The 15,787-nt window shown below is 38.3% G+C and overlaps 1 protein-coding gene across 1 annotated transcript in view; it reads right to left on the minus strand.

Annotated features, from left to right (window-relative positions):
• Positions 1-19: 19 nt before the first annotated feature.
• The window catches only part of BBOF1 (basal body orientation factor 1), a 32,721-nt gene continuing 16,953 nt past the window's right edge, over positions 20-15,787 (minus strand). The window contains exons 5-11 of the mRNA XM_021679554.1: positions 11,643-11,723; positions 8,568-8,638; positions 7,651-7,795; positions 6,076-6,569; positions 3,555-3,656; positions 319-393; positions 20-149 (exon numbers count right to left, since the gene is read on the minus strand). Of these exons, the coding sequence (XP_021535229.1) occupies positions 20-149; positions 319-393; positions 3,555-3,656; positions 6,076-6,569; positions 7,651-7,795; positions 8,568-8,638; positions 11,643-11,723 (1,098 nt within the window). The remainder of the gene's footprint in view (positions 150-318; positions 394-3,554; positions 3,657-6,075; positions 6,570-7,650; positions 7,796-8,567; positions 8,639-11,642; positions 11,724-15,787) is intronic.

Below are 15,787 nucleotides of genomic sequence, written 5' to 3' on the forward strand. Positions count from 1 at the left end.
TGTGTATTGTTTGGTTAGATTACAGACTCCTTACTATGTCAGACTCTCGTGATCCTTTCTGAATATTGGGTATCATCACTTCACCAGAAGAGTCTGAGATTGGTACTTGCTGAGTGATGAAGGTTTGATCTTGAAGCTTACTGTCATCCCTGTAGTAATAACAAAATGACAGACCTGTCAGCAACCACATACACATGGAACTTGGTTCAGAACAAGAGACCTGTCATGTAACTCCCACTCAGTTCTAGCACATATAAAATGTCCCCACAACCGTTGTGATCAGGCTCACAGTCATTGCTTTGTCAAGAGAGCTCTTACCCAAATTCCTTTGTCTCTCCATCATCAGGAATAACATGGTCTGGAATTGGGGGCCTAGAACGCTGGCTGTATTTCCTGTGGTAGGTAAAAGTTAACAATGAGTTAGGGTCTCCTCATGCCCCATATTTCAACTACACTTTTAAAGTGCTAAATGAAATGCTTCAGTTGGATGAGCTTCTTATTTTCAAAACTGAGCTTTACACACACATAGAGGCAGCATAATGTTAGGCAAGTTAATATAAACTTATTTCCTCTTAAAGTTGAGAAGTGTTGAACTTCAATGGAAATATGGAGATGATCATGATGATGATACACATAATAACAGCTATTAATGGTGATGGTTAAGACTGAACCAGAGTACTGATCAGAAACATGGCCAGAAAAATTCCCTTCCCACAAAAAGAACCTCAGAACATAGAAAAATTACCCAATGGAGATAGACCCCGTATGAAATTTCTCCTTTTACACTGGAAAGTCTGGTTTAAGAACAGGAAATAATCATATCACTAATTCAATATTTTAACGGAAAGTGAGCTTAACAGGATTATACAAAGTATAATAGGTTGATTTGCCAGCAGATAAAGACACATATTCTACTCCTAAAACTGGTCCTCAATTAGGTACATATGAAAGCAGGATAAACCCATTCCAAATATGGCCATATTAAATAGTCTAATAATGATGCATAAAAAAATGCACTTTGGATACTATTAGCACCTGAGTTATAGCCACAGTGATTGCTGATGCACTAAAGAGTACAGTTTATTGGTTATACTCCTTGACTTTGTTTTAAGCACGAAGAAAAATATCATACTGTTAGAGTCACAATCATATAATCAACTGAACTCATATAAACTTTCTAGTTACTGTCCTTGCCTTGACATTCATCATCTAATTCCTCTCCCCTCTGGCTTGAGCTTTCTCATTAAACTCATCTTCACCTCACATTTCACTATTCTATTCCCATCTTTTCCCTTCATCCAACTCTGGCATGAGATTCCAACAGGCTTAGACTTGTTCCATTGTGGCCAGACTTAAGTTCATTGCTTTGGTGTGAAATATTTCTACTCAAATTCCTTTGTTTCTCCAGTGTTGAAAACAACACAGTATGGAACTAGAACTCTGGTTGTTTCTTGGGGTACAGAAAAGTTTACTCACAATGAGACAGACATTCTGTACCTGTGGTCTGGATTCTGCCTCTACCTCTTAATAAAAAACAAAAAACCAAAACTTTGGAAAGGCCATTCAAAGTCCTCCATTCTCCATTACCCTATAATTCTTTAAACTCTGCTCTTTTCGTTGTCCTCTTGTTTATTTTAGTGGTTATTCCTAGCCTCAGCCCTTTACTCTTCTAACCTTCAGACACTCTCCTACACTCAACTACCAGTTTTCACTAAAAATGCTCCAATCTCCCTCCCTAAGCTCACCTGTACGTCAGTCCCTATTTACAAATGCCTTGAGTATTTTTCACTTCAATATATTGCCATCATCTCCAATTCAAACTGAAAACTCCTTGCTATTTTTTCTGCCCAGAATGTTTTTTCCTCCACCCTCTGCTCCTATTTACCTTTTAGAGGTCAGCTCAAGCTTTTACTTCCTTAGAAACTTTCCTGAACTCCTGTTAGGTCAGATTCCCCTAATCTCGGCTCTCTTACCGCTATAAACCACTCCTTTGAGCCAATGTCATAGTTCTACTTTCATATTTGTGTGATGATTTGAATAATGTTTTTCTTCCACGTAGACTATGAACTCTCTGAGATTAGGAATGATGTCTTTATTTGCTCAACACTATTATCCTCAATAAGTAGTAGGTACCCAATATGTATATGCTACATGAATTCATGGACAGATTAAATAAAATTTAAACATTTCCCTCACGCTGGCTTTCCAGATTTTTCATTTGCCTTTCATACCGCCATTCTTGCATTTCTAAGCCAAACACCTTAAACTTTTACACTTTGCTTTCTTTATTCCTTTTGTCTTTTATCACCAAGTCCTGTTTCTCCTTCCTCAGTGTCTCAGTTTGTCCCTTTTCTCTGATGGCTTCCATTCCTCCCTATACCCACACCGCCACACGTCCAGAGGAGCATGACAGCTTCTGCAGGTTCCCAACTCTACTTCTGTCCAGCGGTCCACCCTACGTGTCACTGCATCAGGTTCAGGTCAGCTCTGAGAACAGTGGCCTGTGAACCCTTCCAGTGAGACAGTATGAGAGTAGGGCTTATTGCCCTCGTATTCTTTCAAGGCAGAAAAGGAAAGTGTGCTACACTACTCTAGAATGCACAGTGGCATAAGATTTGGGTTTTTCTGCATGGTTTTTAAGGTACCATCAAATTTCTTCAAGCTGGGAAGTGTTTCCTCAATGTCCCCCAAACACCCCACCTCCATTCCTACCTCTGGGCTTCTGCTTAGGCTGTGTATTAAGCCCCCTGACTGATGTACCCTTCCCACTCTGTCTACTACTCTCTCCTGCAAAGCACCCCGCAGAGTCATACTCTTTCAGTCTTCCTGACTACTGTAGGCCACTGACATACTGTCTGAACTCCGATGATACTTTATTGTGCCACCTTTTTTCTTTGCTGTTTGGTTTTGCTTGGGCAACTAGATTATAAACTCTTTGAGATCAAGGGCATTGTCTCTTAATTCTTTTGAATGCCCATAGTAACTAACATAGTACCAAGCATGTAAGCAATTAATAAGGGGTTGATTTATTATAGCCATTTTATAGTTCACTACCAGTGTTACAGTCACCGATAAAACATAGAGGAGAAAGAGAGTGAAATGAATCATTAAAAATAATTACTTGGAATATCTGTGGATTTCTGTTTTCTTTTCTAGGTCTTTTTCTTGGTATTAGACATTCTCTTGATTAATAATCAGCTTTAAAATCATTTACTTACCTTTGCAATCCAATAAAATCCTAACAATTACTGTGCTTCTCTTCGGTGACCATTCATTCAGCTTAGCAACATTGTACCTTCTCAGCAAGCATTACCTACAACATCTAAGCTGTCTCTTTCCTCTCCCCTTTAATTCTAACTCATCTTTCATTTTTGTGCTTATTCATTCATCTCCCATTCTTCATCTCTGTGAGTGGCAGGTGCTAAGCAGTATGACCACTTGATATTTGGTCCTTTCCCATTCCTCTAATCCTAAGTGAGAATAAGTTCATTGTTCCTATATGGTTTCTAGGTTTGATAACAATTTGGTATTTCGCTACAGAAATAAGGAGTTACCTAGGAACAAAACCATTCATTTTTGCAAAAAGCAATCTCAAGACTTTCTCCTTCTGCTCCCAGGTCAAATCTCCAATATCCACATTTCCTTGAATATCGGTCCTGAATAATTTCAAAGATAAAAAATGAAACAAAAATATAGCCAAAGTAAGCATCTCATCTTTTTAAAAAATATGAACTATGTAAACACGAGAAAATTTCCAAACCATAAATGAATATTAAGAGGCTTCCAAATGTAATGACTACAAAGCAAACTGTGTCCGCTACAAAATCATGAAGTTGAAAAGGATATCAATATGCTAGCCATTCTGAAATGTTATATAGTCATTAAGATAAAAATAAGAAAAACTATAATAAGAAAAAGGTTTGTGCTCAAACAGTAAGCAAATTAGAAAGTTGTAATATAACATGCATTGCAATACAAAAGGAACAGTACAACAACAAAGAACATTTACAAGGTGAGATTATTGCTAAATTCCTTTTAACATCTTTTTGTATCAGATATTTTGCTGTGAAAACAGAGTGATAAGAGGTACATTTAGAAAATAACACATAACTTATCTAGCCTATTTTCTTAACTCCAAATAAATCTGCAGCTAAGCTTTCCAGGCAGGTCTTTATCTACACTATCACTTTCCCAGAGGATTCGTAGTCTATTTGCTATTTATGAAAGCTGGCTGACACCGTAGAGAATACTGATGTCGTACAATGGAAGAAACGTTTTTGCACATAGGTCAATTGGGGTAGTTTTCTTTAAAAGTTTAGGTTTGGGGCGCCTGGTGGCTCAGTTGGTTAAGCGACTGCCTTCAGTGCAGCTCATGATCCCGGAGTCCCAGGATCGAGTCCCGCTTCGGGCTCCCTGCTTGGCAGGGAGTCTGCTTCTCCCTCTGACCCTACTCCCTCTTGTGCTCTCTCTCACTCTCTCTCCCTCCCTCTCTCTCTCTCTCTCAAATAAAAAAAAAAAAGTTTAGGTTTTGCCTTATGATCACCGTATACTTCAACTTTCCTTCCCCAATCTGCTTCTTAAGCAGATGATGTAATATTTTAATCACCATTTCTGCCCTGCTGGTACAGGCAATAGAACACTGAGGTTAAGATGAGAAGTTGTTCAGTAGCAAAAATGTCACACAGAGGGCAGAAGAAGAAGAGCCCAGTTTCTGCAATAACAATGTGGAGAATCATTTTATATACCTCCCTCTGAAAACTTACTTACCACTTTGGAGACAAAAATATAAAAGAAACTGCCTTATGTATGGTAGGGACTCAACTTGCTTGACATATTAAATTTAAAAAAAGGAAATTACAGCGAACCTCTTGGTAATAGAAGTAACAGACTTCTGAATATGGCAAAAAGTTTTTAAAAGTCATAGTATGGATATATTTGAAGAAGAGTCTTGTCTTTCAGAAGCCACTGACAGTGTCCAACCTTCCCAACAGCTATATAATTTAAAAGAACCTACAAATTAGTCCATTATAAAAAAAGCAGAAAACTCATTTGGAAGCACTGTTAACAAGATGTTTAGTACATAGTAGTAGGGAGTCCTTTTAAGTTTCTTGAGTTAAGGCCTTTGAAGAACCTAATTGCCCTGGGATATAAGACTTTTTTTTCAGTGGGACGCCTGGGTGGCTCAGTCAGTTAAGCGGCTGCCTTCGGCCTGGGTCATGATCCCAGGGTCCTGGGATCGAGTCCCACATCGGGCTCCTTGCTCGGCAGGGAGCCTGCCTCTCTCTCTCTCTCCCTCTGCTTGTGCTCTCTCTGTCAAATAAATAAAATCTTAAAAAAAAAAAAAAGACTTTTTTTTCAGAATAATCTTTAAAATGCACTATAATTTATGGGTTAAGAGTGTACTGATAAACAAAAATGCTAACAGGAAGCAATCATTGTATACAGTCTCCAACTGTCTCAAGCATCCTGCTACCTTTATTACAGTGGCAGTAGATCTCTGGAGTATATTTTGGAAACTTGGGGGGACTTTCGGTTAATACAATGATGGGGACCCACTATTGGATGTCCTCCAATCCATGGGACAGTTCTGTACAATAAAGAATTATTATGAACTGTTATATTGGTTTTTTAAAGTATATGTTTAGTTAGATATTATTACCTATGAATTTCATCTCAGAATAGAAAAGGAAACATTACAAAATATTTGTGAAAGTATGCTTATCAAAAATGTTTAAACTGAATCTGATCAAACCTTTATAATGAGTTTACAGAAAGTAAAATAAAAGAACACATTAAAAGATATTACAATGACATTCTATGGAACAAATGATCAGTCTCTTTAAGAAGTCTCTGTGATGAAGAAAGGGAATCTACTAAGAATACCTACTAAGCCCCACACACTGTCCTAAGCATAGGGGTTATAAAGATGAGTAAGATAGTTCCTGTCCTCAAATAACTTAGTGAGTAATCTATTCAATATTTAGATATTAGCAAACTGAACTTCTGAGGGTTCTTATTTCTCTAAAGGACACAAAAATAGCACAAAAGATAAAATATTAAAGGCATGATTGGTACCATTTCTCAGCCTCCATAAGATCTTGATTCACACTATTGGTGCTGTGCTCTTTGCCATCAAACGTTCGGATTTTGGGATATTCTGTTCTTCCTGCACATGCCTCTCTCATTTTAAAATTGAAAGCAGCTTGAGCTACCCGTTTATAATGCTTCCTGCTAAATAGGATCTGTTGCTTCACTTGGTGTAGAGCATCTAAAAAGAAACTTTCCACTTCTGTTCTCTCATCCAGTATGTTCTTGGCCAGCTTCTTTACTCGATTCAGTTCTCTGTCCTTCATCTGGAGAAGTTGCTGCAGCTTGTCAATTTCAACCAGCCCTGCTTTGTTCTCTATCATTGTCTGTTGCTGCATTTTACAAACTTCAATCTCAAACTCTCTGGTCATACAACTCAGGGCAGTCTCCAAGTTTACCACCTTCTTCTGAAGAGTTTGGATTTGCAATCTTTGCTGGGTAAGTTGCATAATCTTTTCCTTAACCAACAGATCATTGATCTCCTAAAAACAAAGATGAGAGAGGTGAGAGGTTTTTTTAGTCAATTTCAGAACTTAAAAGTTCCTTACTAAATTTCATTACTTAAGGAGATTTAAATTTGATGTCAGGTTGAGATGGTGATATTTGGTGTTCTGTGTATGGAGAGTAAAAAACATCTGAGGGTTCTTCTCTGGGCTTGTGAAGGCCACTACTTTTGCTAAATAAGAAACTGTCCTTCCTTTAAAATTCTGAAAGTTTAAATATTTTGTACTATGGAAAGGATAATTTCAAAATCAGTAAGACTATACAGTAACACATTAACAACTATATACTGGAAATCAGCCATAGGCTAGTTGCCTATTTCTTTTTCTTTTCTTTTTTTTTTTCATTTTCCCTTTCCTCCTTAGTGATAAAACTCTAATTTTATTCAGGAAAGCAGGAAGCCCAACTGAAAATTCTCAGTCCCCCTCGCAGTTCAGCAAAGCCATGTGGCTAAGTTCTGGTCAATGAAATGTAAGTAGAAGTGTGTGCAGGACTTCCAGGAAGACCTCTAAAGGGAGGGGCATACTTTTTTTCCTCCTTGTCCTTTTTCCTTCCTGCTGTCTGAGTAATGGTTAAGAGTTTTAGCAGCTGCTTTGGGCCATGAGGTGACTTTGGGGCTGTCAGCCACACACCGCTAGAGTTAAGGAAACAGCCCTGTTGGCTTTGTGGTGCTACCATTCTAGCTCTGGATTGCTAACCTCCAGACTTCCCTTAGGGGCGGGAATAAACCCTTACATGGTAAAGCCATTGTCGTCAGGGCTGTTACAGCTGAACCTATTCCGAAGTGATTCAGAGACCGACTCTAAGCTAAGCAAAGTAAAATGAGTATTCTAAGGTAGTAGAGGACAGGAGTTATTTATGTGATACATACTTTATAAAGCCAAGTCGAATGCTTCTTATGTCATTCTTGTAATTAATCCTTTCAGATAAGAAAGGTACATTACCCAGACAGAAGAAAAATGGTCCCATTGTCCTTCCTATACTCAATTTTTCATATTTGCCAACCCAATCCTTAAACAAAAAGCAGAAAGATAGGAAATGAAGTCTAAATGGAGTGGGAACCTTTTGATGTAAAAGGAAAGTCTGAGTCTCTTGCAACTTCTGGGAGTTTTTTTGTAGAGCATCAGCTTCCTTCAGATGGTATGCGAGAGCTTTCTGGAGATAAACATTCTCTTTAAAAACAGCTCTTCCAGCATTGTTCAATTGCCTGAAATAGATAGATATAAGATCCCAAAACACAGGCCTAAGTATTAGATATTATGAAACTAAAACAATGATTGCCTTATCCCCCAATATTAAAAATAATGCCCACCACTTATTTAGTTAATGGTGGATACTCAACAGTTAGATGGGAATCTTGTGACTAAGTTCTCATCAACAGGAAAGTGAAAAGTTATGTGTTACTTCCAGTCCAAGGCAGTTAAGAGCAGACAGGAGTTTCCCATGCTCTCTCCTGTCCATATGACTGGATGTGAAGAAGTCCAAGATGGAAGCAGCCCTGGTTTCTGAATCACCACTCAAGTAGAGCTATCAGACTCATATTGGATTGTTAAGTGAGCAAGAACTAAAGCACTGAGACTTGGGAGTTTATTTATTAACACAATACAATTGTTATTGTCACTAACATACCTCATGACAACTCTGTACAGTTGCTATGATTATCTGCATTTTTAGATGAAGAAATTTAATTTCAAAAACTTTAGGAAATCTTCTGACAGTCAGTCAGTCAGTAAGTATACATGTTGGGAACCAAAGTCTAAATTGAAAGCTGGGGTTCTTTCCTCTACACAACCCTGGTACAGAAAGGGTGGGTGGGAAAGGAGCCAGGACACAAAGAGAAAGAAACAGTGAGGGAAAGTAAACAAAAATATTTGAAGAAAGCAAACCGGGAGAGAAGGGGTAAGACAACATAACAACAAAACACCAGCAAAGAGGTCAGAGAGGCTATGAGAAAGGAAAAGGAGACAGCAGTCTCTTACACAACAGCTTCATGGTGAGCTCTCTCTGCCAGCATTATTATCTTCTTTTCAGCCTCTTGTTCTAATCGGTGCTAAAAAAGAAAAGAGGCTATTTTAATACAGAGTTATATTTCTAACAAATTTACACATCAAAAAGTGAAGTATTGATTTCATAATGTCAAATAAAATACTCCTGTCACATGACCCGATGTGAAGCGCTCCAAGTACTGGTGGAGGAGCTAGCAAAGAGGAGAGTGTGAACACGGGAACCTCAGGGTACCTCCAGGTCTCCCCATTAAAGAAGGAACATGACATGAAAATACCAAAAAAAAAAAAAATCTACATCAGTATTGGAAAGTATTTCTCCCAGAGCTGGGAGAAATTTCTGCTAAATACAAAGTGGCAAGAGTCATTTATTTACTTATGCAACACACTCCTATTGAGCACTAATATTGTCCCAGATTTTTTAGATTCTGTGGTGAAAAAACAGATAAAGTCTCACCTTATATTCTAGGTGAGATCCAAGCAACAATAATAATTAAAATGCATTGAGCATTTACTATGTGCCAGGCCTGGTTCTAAGAGCTTTATATTTATTATTTACTTCTCACAACAACCCTAAGAATCAGATATTATTATCCCCCAAAACAAGGACTGAGGAAATGGAGGGAAGGAGAGGTTAGTGACTTGAGCAGAGTTAGATAGCTAGTAAATGGCAGAGCAGACATTCATAGCAGGCAATGTGACAAGTAAGAGAATTAATGGACTGCGATAAATGCTGTCAATGTAGTAAGCGAAGTAATGACACAGTAATTGAGGGAGATTCTTTTAGATTAGGGTTTAGGGAATCTATCTCTGAGGAAATGACATTTGATCTCTGAAGAATGAGAAGAGCCAGGGGAGCCTGGGTGGCTCAGTTGTTAAGTGTCTGCCTTCAGCTCAGGTCATGATCTGGAGTCCTGGAATCCAGCCTCACATCAGGCTCTCTGCTAAGCGGGAAGCCTGCTTCTCCCTCACCCTCTCCCATTCCCCCCTGCTTGTGTTCCCTCCCCCTGCCTGTGTTCCCTCTCTCGCTGTCTCTCTCTGTCAAATAAATAAATAAATAAAAATCTTTAAAAAAAAAAAAAAAAGAATGAGAAGAGCCAGAGCTGGAGGAAGAACATTCTAGAAAGGAACAGCAAAGTACAAAAATATGCCATTGGGAAAGGGCTTGGTGGTTCAAGGAACAGAAAGGATGACCAGGTGGAGCATGCTACGGTATGAGATGAATAAACAGGCTTACTGGAAAGTCCACTGCCATAAGCCAGCAGCACTGGGGTTCACACCAGCGCAGGAGTTCGTACCTAACCAGGGAGTTTGTCCCTAACATGGTGAGATGGCTACTGCTGAGGCTGGCCATCCCAACACTCATTCCCATCCTCCCTTTTCCTTCCTAGCTTCCACTCGGGTCTAGAAAAACAACACACTTTCCCAGCATCCAATATAACATGGTTCTGGCCAATGAGATAGATGTAAGAAGAAATCTGCTAAGAGCTTCTGGGAAAGCTTTTATGGTTTCCAGATCAAAAAGGACAGACACAGCTGGAGCCTCCCTTCTTCTGGCCTTAAACACAGACAAATCTTAGAGCTGCATTAACCATCTTGCAACTATGAAGGAAAGGCCAGCAGCCACCTACTTCCAGACAGAAAAATCCTATTTATATAAGCACTGTCAGTCAGGTATTCTATAAACGGACCAAGCACTCCTAACCTTTGTTTGTAGAATAATACAGTTAGCAAGGACGAGATCAAGCTTAGGGTGGGATAGAAGAAAAAGGCAATTGAGAGCAGCCCATTCCTGAGGACTTCCATTCCTAACAGTGCCAGGAAGTGCTCAGGGGGAAAGCACCAAGATGCAGGTCCTGCCCCACTCCTAGGTTATTCACTACATAAACTGGAAATCCAGAGCCACTTTTTGAAGCAAATCCTTTATCTAAACCTGATGTGAGTACTTATTTGCCCCACCCTCAACCTGCTACGTCCCTACCAATTTCTGAAAAAAATCTGTTCAATTCTTCCTAAGAATGAAAAATTAGAAGAATTAAAGAAAAACCATGGGTCCTCTGAAAAGATTGTGCAGAAGAGAAGTGTTCCAATGCACTTCCCACAATCTGGAGAATTAACAATGGAGACATCCAATGTTAATTGGAGAAACATGGAAGTTTGTGATATGCTAAGGAACATTTTTGAGCCCCCTTTTATTAACATCCTTAGTTTAGCTTGGCTTGACTAGGGAAATACCTTCATGAGTACCAGAGTGACGGCTCCCATCCCCTCCCCCCCCATATAATGTGGTACATGCCGCTCTTCTTCCACCAGGGGAACACCAAGCTGAGGCGGGTGTGTCCTGAAACCTTGGTAAGATGACAATCCCTCTGGAGGATTTCAAGAATCTCTAACTAGGGGCACCTGGGTGGCTCAGTCCGTTAAGCATCTGCCTTTGGCTCAGGTCATGATCCCAGGGTCCTGGGATTGAGTCCCACATTGGGCTCCCTGCTCAGTGGGGAGTTTGCTTCTCTCTCTGCCTCTGCCCATTCCCCTTCCTCTCCCCCTCCCCCTGCTCATGTTTGTCCTCTCTCTCTCTCAAAAATAAATAAATAAAATCTTTAAAAAAAAAAAAGAAGAGGTGCGCTTGAGTGGCTCAGTCGGTTAAGTGTCTGACTTCGGCTCAGGTCACGATCCCGGGGTCTTGGGATCAAGCCCCGTGTTGGGCTCCTTGCTCAGCGGGGAGCCTGCTTCTCCCTCTCCCTCTGCCTGCTACTCCCCCTGCTTGTGCTCTCTCTCTCTCTCTCAGTGTCAAATAAATAAATTTTTTAAAAAATCTTAAAAAAAAAAAAGAATCTCTAGGAGGGGGAAAAAGGACTAAACATTGAGATACCTTGAACAAGTTTTGTTTTCTCTGTTTTTTCTTTTTTCTGCTGTGATTTGATAAACCCTCCTCTAATAAGATCCAAAGGAAAGGCTGATATGCATATAGACACTTATATCGTTCTAGTAAACAAAATATTTCTTTTTTTAAAAACAAAATATTTCTTAATTAACTCTAAAATGTCATACCTTTTCTTCAAAAAACTTGCCCTCCAATCTTCTAAGAGTCTCCTGATGTTTCCGCTCTGTGTTCCTTAAATTCTCCTTCAACTGTAATTAAAACAACAACAACAAAAGATCAATAGGAAATAGGGGTGATTGAGGCACATTCCTGGAAAATTCTCAATAAAGAAACATTTTCTGTTATACATTATTTCTTTTTTTTTTTTTTTAAGATTTTATTTATTTGCGAGAGAGGGAATGAGAGAGAGCATGAGAAGGAGGAGGGTCAGAGGGAGAAGCAGACTCCCTGCTGAGCAGGGAGCCCGATGTGGGACTCATCCCGGGACTCCAGGATTATGACCTGAGCCGAAGGCAGTCGCTTAACCAACTGAGCCACCCAGGCACCCTGTTATACATTATTTCTTAATCCTGAACACAGAAAAATTCCATGTCCCTGCCCGTGAGTACTAGCTTTCCAACCAATCTTCTACAGACTTACAAGATCAGTATTGAATTTTTAAAAAAGCTGTTCATGAACAATAGTTCCCAGGACAAGTTGTTCTCATAATCATATTTTTCAAATATCATGTGGACTCATAGAATCATAATATTTTAGAATTGGGCACCTGGCTAGCCCAGTTGGAGGAGCATGCAACTCTTGATCTTGGGGTCATGAGTTCAAGCCCATGTTGGGTGCAAAGATTACTTAAATAAATAAACTTTAAAAAAATAATATTTTAAAATAGAAAGGGATCTTAAGAGTCACAGTAAATACAATTTCCTACTTGATATAGGATTCCTTCTATGAGAAAAATAGCTACAGACAGAAGTATCACTAATTCAAACTTCATTAATTCATTAGACTAGCATTTAATAGTTCCCATTTTTAGAAAATTCTTCTTAGTATTAATCTAAAACACATCTCTCTATGATTCCCACAGATGGATCCTTCTGTCCTCAAAACATTTTACATGGAATAAAAAGGACATAAAACTCTTCTAGGCAAAGAAAGGTAAACTACTTTATTTTTTATTTTTTATTTTTTAAAGATTTTATCTATTTATTTGAGACAGAGAGAATGAGAGAGAGAGAGAGCACATGAGAGGGGGGAGGGTCAGAGGGAGAAGCAGACTCCCTGCCGAGCAGGGAGCCCCATGCGGGACTCGATCCAGAGACTCCAGGATCATGACCTGAGCCGAAGGCAGTTGCTTAACCAACTGAGCCACCCAGGCGCCCAAAAGGTAAACTAATTTAAAGCTATGATTCTATAGTCTACATTTCCTGGCAATCAGTCAGGCTGAAATAGCATACTCAATCTAATCTTCATGCCGTAAAAAAGGCAGCAGAGAAGGGTTTCCGCAAGAGACAGACCTTTCTCACTTGCCAACGGTTTTACTCTGGGCTAATCTCTTAACTTCTCTAAGTCTCAGGTTCCCAGGAATAAAAAGAGAATAATAATAGTAACTAGCTCATAGGGTGTGGCAAGGATTAAATAACAAACAATACATGTAAAGTACCTAGAATAGTAACCGTTTAATATAAAACCTAGTTACTATTATATCTACTATCATCCTCCCTTATACTTAACAATTTTCCTGTCCTAATTGTATTAAATCTCCATTTTATAAGATCTCTTTCAGATGTTCTTTCTCCCTATATTTCTCATACAACTTTTAAAAGAATGGCCTCTTACATCATTAAAGATTGAAAATTAATGTCAATATACAAGTTTATGGAAATGTCTATCTAATTTTAATCTTAGCATGTGCAGCGATGGACCTTTCATATGCCATTGGACTCCCTCAAAAATCCATAAATTCACAAATCTTTCAAAAGATAATTAGGTAATGCCTATCAAAAGCCTTTAAAAGTTTATGTTCTTTAACCTATAAATTCCACCTCTAATTGGGATTCCTGGGTGGCTCAGTTGGTTAAGTGTCTGCCTTCGGCTCAGGTCATGATCCCAGGGTCCTGGAATCAAGTCCCGCATCAGGCTCCTTGCTCAGCAGGGAGCCTGCATCTACCTCTGCCTGCCTCTCTCTCTCCGACAAATAAATAAATAAAATCTTTAAAAAAAAAAATTCCATCTCTAAGAAGTTACCCTAAATGCTAATTACAGATGTAGAAAAATATTGTTACTAGATGTTCATCATGGTATATAATAGTGGAAAATTAGAAAGAAGTCCAGGGGCACCTGAGTGGCTCAGTTAGTTAAGCATCTGCCTTCAGCTCACGTCATGGTCTCAGGGTCCTGGGATTGAGTCCCACATGGAGTCCCACATCAGGATCCCTGCTCAGTGGGGAGTCTGCTTCTCCCTCTCCCTTTGCCCCTCCCCACTGCTCATGTTCTCTCTCTCTCAAATAAATAAAATCTTTAAAAAAAAAAGATTGTTACATATTCTTTAAAAAAGAAAAAAGAAAACAGTTCAGATGTCCAACAAGAAGGGACCGATTAATAAATCATGATACATTGGGGTGCCTGTATGGCTCAGTTGGTTGAGCTCTGGACTCTTGATTTTGGCTCAGGTCATGATCTCAGGGTCATGGGGTCAAGCCCTGTGTTGGGCTCTGCGCTGAGCATGGAGTTTGCTTGAGATTCTCTCCTCTCCCTCTTCCTCTGCTCCTCACCCTCCTCTCTCTCTCTCTCTCTCAATAAATAAATAAATAAAATATTTTTTAAAAAATCATGATACATCTACCCAGTGGAATTCTATGCATCCAGTAAAAAGATTTTATAGAAAAGTATGTAATGGTGTTGAAAAATGTTCACAATAAAAGTAAAAAAGTCAGGTTAACAGTTTGTACATAATGACCTCATTTAAAAAAAATACCACATATTTTTAAATGTTTCTACATAGAGGAAGAAAAATGGAAAGAAAATATACCAAAATATTTACCAGTTATCTCTAGGTAGTATAATTGTCAGGGAGAGCTTTTAATTTTCTTTTTTGTCAGCTAGATTTGCTGAAATGGGTATTATCACTTTGTCAAAAGAAGAAAAACTAAAACAAATTATTAAAAATAATAACTGCAACCTACCAATGTACGCTCCTTCTGTTAATCACATAGATATCATTTTTTCTTTAAAATTCATGCTTTGAATACCTTGTGATCATCTAAATTTAATTAGCCTCTTTTAATTTGTATAGTAAATTCTATACACACACTTTAATTAATTTTCTTCCTTTATGTATACACCCTCTTCCCATTTTAAGTTCATGGGTCCCTACACCTGCCTTAATTCTTCCATATTTGGGATTCCGGAGAACCACCTTATTTTTTCCCATAAGCCAGTATCTTTTGCCTTTGAATTTTAAGTCTTCCTGGCCCATGGCCCTTTTTGAAAAGTCTGAAATCTATTTCTCCATTAGGTGGCAATATTGTTCTTAAGAAATCATACTGCGGCCCACAAGAATATGCACTAGTTAATTCACTTTGATTCAGAATGTATACCTATACTTCCGATAGCTATTTTGAGAGTACCTAAAAAGTTACAGATCTTAACTTGATTCAGTCTTTAGCATTTTTGTATAAAAATTTTTTTGATATTCCTTTTAGAAAAATTTTAAGCTTTTTTGAGGAATTATTAACAGTAAAGTAGTTCACGTGTATATTATGATGATTTGATATACATATACATTATGAAAGGATTCCTCCCATCTAGTTAGTAGAAACTTGATATTCCTGCAATTACATTTTTAATGAAAAGACCTACTCAGCATTTAACAAAGATTCATTGAGCATTACTGTGTATCTTGTCTTTCAATGAATACAAAGGAACAACACTGTTCATGCCTCAAAGATTGTAATCTAGCAGGGGAGATAAGACAAATGATAAATATGTCAAGGTAGAATGGGCTAAAGTGTATAAAAGAGATACAAAATGCTGTGAAAACACACAAAGAAAATTTTTACTTTTTTTGCTAATAATCTTTTTATTTTTTGTCTTTTTTCCAGCTTTATGAGGTAAATTGACATATAACATTGTATAAATCTAAGGTGTACAATGTGTTGATCTGACACACTTATATATTGCAAAATGATTACCACCATAGCATTAGCTAACCCCTCCATACTGTCACATAGTTGTCATTTCTTTTTTGTGGTAAAAACACTTAAGATCTACTTTCTTAGCAACTTTCAAGTATATAATACAAGATTATTAGCTCTAA

The sequence above is a fragment of the Neomonachus schauinslandi genome, chromosome 9 (assembly GCF_002201575.2).
Source record: "Neomonachus schauinslandi chromosome 9, ASM220157v2, whole genome shotgun sequence".
NCBI classification, from domain to species: domain Eukaryota; kingdom Metazoa; phylum Chordata; class Mammalia; order Carnivora; family Phocidae; genus Neomonachus; species Neomonachus schauinslandi.